The sequence below is a fragment of the Chrysochloris asiatica genome, unplaced genomic scaffold, assembly GCF_000296735.1.
Source record: "Chrysochloris asiatica unplaced genomic scaffold, ChrAsi1.0 scaffold00007, whole genome shotgun sequence".
Taxonomy (NCBI): domain Eukaryota; kingdom Metazoa; phylum Chordata; class Mammalia; order Afrosoricida; family Chrysochloridae; genus Chrysochloris; species Chrysochloris asiatica.
In genome coordinates, this window is record NW_006408525.1 from 24,554,269 (window position 1) to 24,565,049 (window position 10,781).

The following is a 10,781-nucleotide window of genomic DNA, read 5'->3' on the forward strand; positions in this document are numbered from 1 at the left end:
AGAAAAGATTGAAGTTGTCAATGACTTCATTTTTCTTGGATCAACTATCAACACTCAAGGAAGCAGCAGTCAAGAGATCAGACAACGTATTGCATTGGGCAAATCTGCTGCACAGGAACTTTTTAAAGTATTGAAGAGCAGAGATGTCAGCTTGAGGACTAAGGTGCACCTGACCCATGCCATGGTATTTTCAATAACCTCACATGCCTGTGAAAGCTGGACAGTGAATAAGGAGGACCATAGAAGAATTGATACTTTTGAGTCATGATGTTGGAGAATTTGAAAGTGCCATGGGCTGCCAAAAGAACCAATAGATCCGCTTTGGAAGACATGCAGCCAGAGTGCTCTTTGGATGCCAAGATGGCCAAACGTTGTCTCTCATACTTCTGACATATTGTCAGAAGGGACCAGTTGCTGGAGAAGGATATCATGTTTGGTAGGGTGGAGAGTCAGAGAAAAAGAGGAAGACCCCCAACGAGATGGACTGACCAAGTGGCAGCATCGATGGACTCAAGCGTGGCAAAAGTAGTGAGGTTGGCCCAGGAACGGGCAGTGTTTCATTCTGCCATGCATAAGGTCACTATGGCTTGGAACCAAATTGCTGGCACCTAACAACAACAACAACATTTACTGGTCCAGTTACGAGGATTTTTGTTTTCTTTACATAGAGTGAAACCCACACTGAAGGCTGTGGTCTGCTTATTTTATAGTTTGTGTTTAAATTGCACATTGTGCTTATGAAAATAACACATGGAGGGGTGGGTGGCTGTTTTTGTTAAGGTTGGTTAATATATATAACGCATGCATTATTTGCAGGAAAAAATACAAGTCTCTGTCTCTGCACATAAACTCCTTTTTTCACCTAACAATCTGGAGTTTACTTTTGAATACTATATAGAGATATTTCTCATTTCTTTCACTTAACCACTCCTTTACTGCTAGACATTAAGGTTGTCTCTAATTTTGCTATGGCAAATAATGTAGTTTTTGCTATTACACACAGTGTAACTGAATAGACTTTAACATATTTCATTATATTTTGGCCACTGTATCCTTCATCCAAACAATTCCATTAAGCTTTATGGGCAGGAAGACTTGATGAATATCCTTGGCTCCTCTGTATCCAAACATGCTTCTACAGTGACTTCATTTAAACTCACAACAGGCAATAATATTCCTGGATAATATTCAAATGTTATTTGATGCAAGTTATTATCAACTTAAATTCTTGGGCTAAAAGTTTATAATGTCTACCTTTTATGTCTACTGTATCAGTGACTGCAAGCCTCTCAAAGATCAAAGATATGTTATTTTTTATATTGCTTAACTGACACAGAAACAATACATTTAAAGAGTCACTTAATAAATATTACCATTAACTGATTATATAAGAAGTGGTTAAGTACTGTAGTTAAGATTTTACATGTTTTTACAGAATGATCTGTTTACTGTGGCTTTTGATACATAGCTACTAGTATCTTCTTAAAAATAAAAACAATCCTAGCAATCTATATTTTTAGTATCCCTACTGCATATACATCAACTTTAATATTTTAAAGTTTTGTTTTGTTTCTCAATATAAAATTTGGGCCAAATTCAAAATAAGTTTTGTAACCCAGTCTTACCTTAATGTTGTATTTTCCTTTTAAGATACCTTTCCTCGATAAAATCAAGTTGCTAAATATATTTAGTAATCTGAATTTAAAGTTAGTATAGGTCAAACACAAGGGGCTATGATTCATTCTTCTAAAACATAGATTACTTACGCATCTGTGGTCTTTGTACACCCATTAAGATTCAGCACTTCAATGTTCCTACAGTTTTGTGCAAAGGTCCTTTATAGGAAAGAAACAAAGTAAAAGCTCTCAACTGAAATGGGGACCACTCTAGGCATTTAAAAAAAAAAAAAATTGTATTACTGGCAATATTGATTGTTGGTACCAAAGCAGTTAATAATTACAATTTGTAATAAAAAACTTGTAAACATTGATCTTTGTATCAACCGAGTACAAATGATTTATCTTTGCGTAAATAGATATATATTTTTTAAAATGGTACTCAATACCCCAGTAAGAACCAGTTATGATGGGGATATGGATTTTCAGTTAGAGTACTTGTTCTTGTTTTAGTACCCAAACCATATTTTCTATTACTATACATTTTTGTGTTACAAACAATGCATGTGTAATTGGTTTCTAGAGAGGATGGGCATTCAAAAAAAACGATTTTAACATGTTCTAGATGGGATGGTTTAATCAAGAAGATTAGTTATGGGCTTGCCTTAATGCATTGTCTCCAACTCCAAGACATCCACGAAGACTCAACTTTCGTAAAAAGCCCCCACATCTTTTGGAAATATTCTCCACTACCCGACCCTGTAAAAAAAAAAAAGACAAGTAAACAAAATGGTAAGCTATCTAAAAAGAACACATCTAATTTTTAACAATTTATAATCAGAGATTTTTCCTCATTAAAGATCTAGCTCTGGTAGCATCGGGCTGCTAACCTCATTGTCAGCAGTTCAAAACTACCAGCTGTACCGGAGGCGGGGGGGTGGGGGGAGGCAGGCTTGCAGGGTATACCCTTTGGTTGGTTGATGATGCATGGAAGGGATTGTAACCATGGCAATGAAACAATATAGGATAGGATGAATGTAAAACTAATGTTCTCCCATGTAAACTATCACATAATTCACAATAAAACTTTAAACAACAACAACAAAAAAAACTACCAGCGGTTCAGGAGAAAGATGAGGCTTTCTGCTCCCGTAAAGATTTACAGCCTCAGAAACCCTATATAGGGTTATTATGAGTCAGAACTGACTCCATAGCACATAACCACTAACCTAACGACCACATTCTAAGAAAGATCTGATTAGTTCATCTACTTGAAGCCTGCGTAAACTCTTTATTTTGGTGAATTTGTAAGATATTCTGTATCTGAGGAAATGATGCTCTCTCGTGTTGTCATACATGTATACTGCACTCCTAGTTATGCCACAGCTATTGAACGATAGTCACAGCTACTGAAAGACATTTACTGTCTAGTATCTCTGTATCCTTTCCAAAGGACATAGAAGTACATATAATATGGACTTAACAAAGTTTGCTGAATGAATTTGTAGGCAGGCAGTATTGGCCTAAACATTTATATCCATACATATTAGAGAATTGTGAAAAACATAAAAATTTAGTGGTGTTGTTTTTTTTTTAATCCAGTAAAATGTCAGAGAGTATTATGTTAAAAACACTTTCTAAAGGTAATGGAAGTTCATGTGATTTTTTACAATCTTCTTATTATCTCAAGAGAATTATTTATACTGGAACACACACACAGAGAAAGGCCCATTTAATTCTTACAACATTATGAGGAAGCTATTATTTCCATTTTCCTGGTTAAAAAAAACAAACAAACTATAGGACCAGAGAAGACTTCAGGCTAAAGTAATTTAAGTTTAAGCCTTAAATTTGTCTGACTCAAAAACCCAATGTATTTCTATGTTTTGGAGATAATAGGCTTTACTAAGAGATGAAATAAGGGAGAGATGTGAGAAGGAATAAAAGAAAAGAACAATTAAATAAGTTATTTTGGTTTACACTTTCTCTCATTCTCCACAAAAACTATCTGTTGCCTTCCATAGAACCAAAAAGCTCTTGGGAACTTCAAAGGCTCTTGTGACGTTCAGATGCATGGAAATTAATAGTGTCTCTCTCCAAGGTAAAGGAGAGGATTTATATGACTGGGGTTAATTTGTTTCATACTGTAATTACACTCTAAAAGGAGAAATATGGCCGTACACCACATAATTATACCTCAATATCCCGCTGGAAATCAAACAGGTCAATTCGTTGCCAGTTACTGCCATCGAGAGCAAGAACATTCCAGGCCTATTTTGAAGTAAAAAGAGAAGAATCACTAAGTGTTGGAATGAAGGGCAAAAGCCAGAAATATTTAAATTCACAATTCAACCTAATGACAACCAACTAATAAATGAACTGGATGAAAAATTTCTCAACCCCCCCACTAATCCCCTATATCAAGGTTTTTCTATCCAAAGTCTTCATAACTCCTACCAAATTGTGTGTGACCAGGCAAATAGGGTGTACAGGACTATAATGCTGGGATTGGTTAGTTGGTTTTTTGTTTTTTTTTTTCTTTAAGTTTTTATTGTGGATTGTGTGTAAGTTTACAGGGCAGATCATCAGTTTTACATTTTAAAAATCATATAACTTGTTTCATCACAATGCGTACATTCCCCTCCATGTACCATCAGTTAACAGTAGTTCTCTCTAGTCATTTTAGCACTTAAAAAAAAACAAAAAACACTCAGGCATATATAATAGTTTACACCACCAAAGGACACATTCTCCAAGTCTGCCTCCTGGCAGCCAGCTCTTTAGTCCCTCTTTTCTCATGAATCTAGAGTTCTCAGCTGCTCCCTCTCTGCCTCCATCTCTGGTGTCACTGCTTCTCTGGATAAGGTCCTGCATTCCACTTGTGCTCTTCTCCCTTGATGGTCCTCAGGTCCTTTGCTTCTGGACTGTAAGATTAACTGCTCCCCCATTTTTGATACAAAACTTCTATCTTTACAGTTGTGACAGTCGCAATTAGTCATGATAACAATTACTCACTATGGAATCACAGGAATCTTATCTCCTTTTTAAATCAAAACCATCTAGGCAAGATGACAACTATTCAATAGGGACTCTTTCTTCCCCCCCCCCATATACTCTTAAATTAAACTCCCTGTTGAAACCTTGTAAGCCACTCACTTCATGCCTTTATCGCGCCATTTTAGGTAGCCAATTTCTAAGTTGCCTGTCCCTATCCCTGTGTACAGTGGGGACAGCATTGATACTTGATATGAAGACTCCTTCCCTCTCTGTTGGAATTTACAGTTACTACCTCCATGACTATAGGTCAGGTTCATCAAATTATACCAATTTACACTTATTTCCTTTATCACACATTGTGTGTGTGTGTTGTTGTGTGGGGTTTTTTTTCCCTCTCATTGAGTTCTGATTATCAAGCCATCGAGGCTAGGTCAAATGGGTACAGTCTACAAGTTTGGGTGTTCTTGTGCGTCTCCCCTCACTTCATATCAGCTGTATGCTTCACTCTCAGCTCTAGCCCTCTGTGGCTATGTCCTTGTCCAGGTGTCCCCAGGTCTCACCGTACTTTGACCAACCAGTCCTTCTCTCTCTCATCTCCAGGTCAATGGGAGTCAATGGACCATGGATGAACTCAACCCATTTCTTCATTGCTGCCTTTTCCCCTCTTCCACTCACCAGCAGACCAACATGGTCACCAGCAAGCTTACATGCCTGCTCATGTGTTCCCTTTGAGTTTCAGTCTTAGAGGGGAGTTTATCCTGAAGGAACTTGATTGCTTGCCTTGATGAATTACCAGCGAACAGCTTGCTTATTCTTGCAGTAGCCTGTCATCCTGACATCTTTGTTTTGGGTTTTACCTGATGATCTTTCTTTGAAGATGCATCTTCTGACAGTCTAACTGTTCCAGGCTGGTCAGCTTGTCCTTTCTAGAGGGAATGTCCCACCTCATAAGGTTCTGGATGGGACTCAGGATTCCACCTAAGGTCCTATACTCTGTAAAGGCTTTGCACAAGGCCTCTTTCACTGGGCAAGTTCTAGAACCCCTTTTAGGATTTCCAATCAGTTAAAGGCTGAAGACGGGCTTCTAAGTTTTCTGTAATCCTGCTTCCCAACATTCCTTTCTATACCACTCAAGTGTCTATTTTACAATAGTAGGAAAGGTAAAACAATATTCGTAAGACAGTCAATCATCTTAGTATTATTTCCCCTCTTCAAACTATGCCTAGATCCCTGTATCACAGAGTCCTGGTGTTCAAAGGTTAAGCATGCATCACTATTTACCTCCTCACCCTTCTTATGTTGCCCTCCCCAATACCCGAAACATGATGTATCTGTCCTTACCCTGTGTTCTACCATCACCTCCCTCTACTTCCCCCTAAACCCCCCACCCCAACCTCACCATTGTAGTTATCTTACATTCCATTAACTCTTCCTTCCATTTAAGTCAGTCTATTTTATCCTGTAATATAACTGACCTTACCACCACCTAGATCTCTGTTCCTCTTTGTTTACCTTCTTTCCCACTGTAATTGTTTTGATCATAGACTGACCTCCCAGATCCTCTGAATTTGTTCTTATAGTTTTATTCTGTTCTTGACTCTTCTATTTGTTGACTGACTTCCGGGTGATGCTGCCATGTACGTCATTCTCTGGTTGTTGTCTGCTTCTTGCTGGTTCTGTCCACAGAACTTCCTTTAGGATGTTTTTCACAGCAGGGTTGGCTCTGGCAAAATCCCTTAGCTTCTGTTTATCCTGGAATGTTTTGATTACACCATTGTATTTGATTGACAGCTTTACTGAGTAGAGGATTCTTGGTTGGAAGTTTTTTTCTCTCCAGATTTTATATATGTCACCCCATTGCCTTCTTGCCTGCATAGTTTCTAATGAGAAAATCAAGCTTAATCTGATTTGCTTGCCTTTGTTATGTTACACTTCTCTTTTCCCTAGCTGCCTTCAGGATTCTGTCCTTATCTTTGATTTTGGAGAGCTTGATTATTATATGTCTTGGCGATTTCTTTTAGGGTCTACCCTTCCTGGGGTTCGCTGAGCTCCTTAGATGCTTATCTTTTCACTTTTCAGGATGCTAGGGAAATTTTCTTCCAGAAGTTCTTCAACTATCTCTTTTGTGGACTTGTGTAACTCATCCTGTTCCAGAATACTGATAATTCTTAAGTTATTCCTCTTCATGTTGTCTTGAATCTTAGACCTTCCTCAGAGTTTTTAATTCTTTTTTTCTGCTTGTTGTTCTATCTTAGTGGTATTGAGAGATTTATCTTCCAGCTCACTAGTTCTGGCTTCCATCTCTTCAATTCTACATTTATACCCTTTTAGTGTATTGTCCATTTCTGATATTCTATTATTAATTGTTTGGTCCTCTTTCTATAGGTTTTGAATTATTTCCAATGCTGCATCTATCTTATTTGATTGTTCCTGTAGCACTTTCTGGACTTTTTATTTTTCTCAACTTCATTGTAAAGTGTTTTGATACATTTTATAATCATTTTTCTGAAATCCTTCTCAGGCATTTCCAAAGTCTGCCCATCTTCCAGTATGGAGTGTAGGTCTACTTCCAGCTCATTTGTCTAAATCACTTTTTCTCATTTCTGGACATGTGCTGATATGGTCATCTGTTTCTGTTTTTTGGGCATATTTAGTGGTTAGCTATGGCCTTAATACTTACATGGGTGTGAGTTTTGTTTTTTTTTATGCTTTCTTATTGCCTCCAGGTAGATATGATCATAAGATGGGCTTCTCTTTTCACTTTTCTTCCTGAGAAATTTCAAGATGCCACTGTTGGTTGTTAGGATGTGACTCAGGATTTTATTTTTGGCCTGTTTCCTTTTTAGTCTGCCTGTCCTGCTCCACGACCCCCATTTAGGTCTTTTTCCTAGTGATAAACAGTTCAGGGCCAGCTGCAGCCGGTTTTTACTAACATTTGGTTTTAAGTAGAAACTTTCCCTTTAAATTCTGAGGATATCTATGTGCATGCATAATAGAACCCTCCAAGGGTACGGATGGGTGTCCACTCACTTAGGTACCCCCTTTAATCACTAGAATGGAGGTACACAGACAGTGAGAGGCCAATACACAGATACGAAAGAAAGAGTGTCCAGACTATCTCTGTGGTTCTGTCAGGCATCTGTGGTTGCTCTGACCCTTCCCTGGTTTGGTCTCGCCCAAGATGGCCACTTAGGGAGCAGCTAAACACCTTGGATTGAAAGCATAGGATTTCTTGCTTCTCCTACAAATTCCACTGGCTGTAAGCCTTCCAACTTTCTAAATATTCCTTTATATGTGGTTCAGAGTTCTGGGACCATCTCCTGAGCATGCTTGGTCCCGTGTTCTGTGTTGTTGCTGACGGAGTTACTCATTGCACTTCCACCTTCTCCGCCATTATGTTTGTTCTCTGGGATTGGTTAGTTTTGCCATCCCACTAGGTTTAAAAGGAGCAAGCTCAGAAGTAGAGATGATCCCAGGGCCATCAAGAAAGACAAATCATGGGTAAATAGTGAGAGTTGCAAAAATGGTGGCATGGAGAGACAAAGCAGCTGTGCACTTCCCAGCCCATAGACCGAGTAAAGTTGAGTGCTTACAGGCAGGAGATTGGCTTGCAGAATGAGCCATCTAGGCATTTATAGGCAGAATAAAGGAACTGTGTAGCACTTTCCCAAGCAGGACAGAAGCTAAGGAGCCACATGGCTGAGAGGCCGAAGACAAGAGCCATGTGTGCTTGCAGACAAGACACATTCTAACTAGAGAACTGCTGCATCCTGAGTAACTTCTGATCTTGAATTGTATGTACCCTATTTACTTCCCTAATAAACCCCATAATTTTAAGTATTGCTTATAAATTCTGTGTGGCTATTGCAATGGATTATCAAACCCAGAATAAAGCAGAGAGTGCAATAGGAGGGATGGTTGGTGTCACAATACAATAAAGAAAGTTGAAAAGTGAAGGTATGTTTGGCCTCTGCCTCATAGTAATCAGTCTTGGACTGATTTTGAGTTTTGATTCCCCTTACCTCTTTTGAAGCAAGAGAAAGTCACACATGGCCACCACAATTTTTTATTTTTGACCCATATTTTATGCTCCAATCAGATTATTTTATAAGTGAATGAGTAAAGAGACTACTAACTAAGGATCTAAGATTGGGAAGTTGGTAAAAGGGCAAGATTGTGGTAAGTATCATAGCCAAAAGCTGTTTTCTAACTGGAAGATTCTTGTTTAAGTTCCAAAATGAGATAGAAGTTCAGTTGATAAAAAAATTAGTATTTTTTTTATTGTTGAATTGGAAACAAGATAAGGATTAAAGGAAGGGGACACCATTCCATATACAGCAGTATTGAATATATGTTTATCTATAGCATCTCTTGGTCAGACTTGAAACTGTGTTATTATCATTTGCTATTAGAAAAGATACTATCATCTCTCTAAATATATGAGAGATACTTAATGCTTTTCTTCCTTGTTAATTTGCTCACTCAGTATTTTTCAGTAGACCATCATCCCCTCCAACTTGATTCAGCAGTAAATTTAAAGCAGTGCTAATACTTTAGCTCCACCACTTGTCTGTCAGTTTGTCATACTGTGGTGGCTTGTGAGTTGCTGTGATTCTAGAAGCTATGCCACCGGTATTTTAAATACCAGCAGGGTCGCCCATGGTGGACAGGTTTCAGATGAGCTTACTGACTAAGACAGACTAGGAAGAAGGATTGGCAAACTACTTTCAAATATTTAGTCACTGAAAACCTTATGAATAGCAGAGAAACACTGTCATATATAGTGCCTGAAAATGAGCCTCTCAGGTTGGAAGGCACTCAAAATGCGACTGGGAAAGAGCTGCCTGCTCAAAGTAGAGTTGACCATGATGACAAGAATGGAGTAAAGCCCGTGGAAGAAAAGCCTGCGGGACCTTCATTTGCTGATGGGGCACAACTCAAAATAAAGACAAACATTAATAAATGGAACATGGAATGTACAAAGTATGAATCTAGGAAAATTAGAAATTGTCAAAAATGCAATAGAACACATAAACATCAATATCTTAGGCATTTGTAAGCTGAAATGGACTGGTACTGGCCATTTTGAATCTGACAACCACATGGTTTACTATGCCGAGAATGACAAATTGAAGAGGAATGGTGTTGCATTCATTGTCAAAAAGAACATATCCAGATCAGTCATGAGGTACAATATCTGTGATAGGATAATTTCCATGCGCCTACAGGGAAGACCAGTTAACACCACTATCATTCAGATTTATGCACCAACCACTAAAGTCAGTGACGGTGAAATACGAAGAATTCTACCAACTTCTTCAAGCTGAAATTGGTCAAACATGCAATCAAGCTGTACTGATCATTACTGATGGTTGGAATGCAAAGGTTGGGAGCAAAAAGGAAGGATCAGTAATTGGAAAATATGGCCTTGGTCATAGAAATGATGCTGGAGAATACATGAAAAAATTCTGCAAAACCAATGATTTGTTCATTTCAAGTACCTTCTTTAGACACCATAAGAGAGATGACTATACACAAGAACCTCTCTGGATGGAATACACATAAATCAAACTGACTACATCTGTGGAAAGAGATGGTGAAAAGCTCTGTATTATCAGTTAAAACAAGGCCATGGGCAGATTGTGGGACAGACCCATCAATTACTCATACGCAAATTCACACTGAAGCTGAAGAAAATGAAAACAAGTCCACGAGAGCCAAAGTATAACCTTGAATATATCCACCTGAATTTAGAGATCATCTGAAGAACAGATGTGATACATTAAACACTAAAGACCAAAGACCAGCAGAGCTGTAAGATGACATCAAGAACATCATACATGAAAAAAGCAAAAAGTCATTAAGAAGACAAGAAAAAAGGAAAACGTCAAAATGGATGTCAGACGAGACACTGAAACTTGCTCTGCAGCATAAGGATGCTAAAGCAAATGGAAGAAATGAGGAGGTCCAAGAGCTGAACAGAAAATTTCAAAGATCAGCTCGAGATGAGAAAGCCAAATATTACAACAAAATGTGCAAAGATCTGGAATCAGAAAACCAAAAAGGAAGAACACGCTCAGCATTTCTTTCAAGCTGGGGGAACTGAAGAAAAAAATTTAAGCCTCGACTTTCGTTATTCAAAGATTCTCTGGACAAATTATTGAATGA

The 10,781-nt window shown here is 38.2% G+C and overlaps 1 protein-coding gene across 2 annotated transcripts in view; it reads right to left on the reverse strand.

Moving 5' to 3' along the window:
- Nucleotides 1-10,781, reverse strand: part of FBXL20 (F-box and leucine-rich repeat protein 20) — a 165,578-nt gene that overhangs the window by 51,623 nt on the left and 103,174 nt on the right. For both annotated transcript variants that reach the window (XM_006832547.1, XM_006832548.1), the window contains exons 4-6: nucleotides 3,813-3,887; nucleotides 2,281-2,375; nucleotides 1,767-1,835 (exon numbers count right to left, since the gene is read on the reverse strand). In XM_006832547.1, coding sequence (XP_006832610.1) covers nucleotides 1,767-1,835; nucleotides 2,281-2,375; nucleotides 3,813-3,887 — 239 coding nt within the window. The remainder of the gene's footprint in view (nucleotides 1-1,766; nucleotides 1,836-2,280; nucleotides 2,376-3,812; nucleotides 3,888-10,781) is intronic.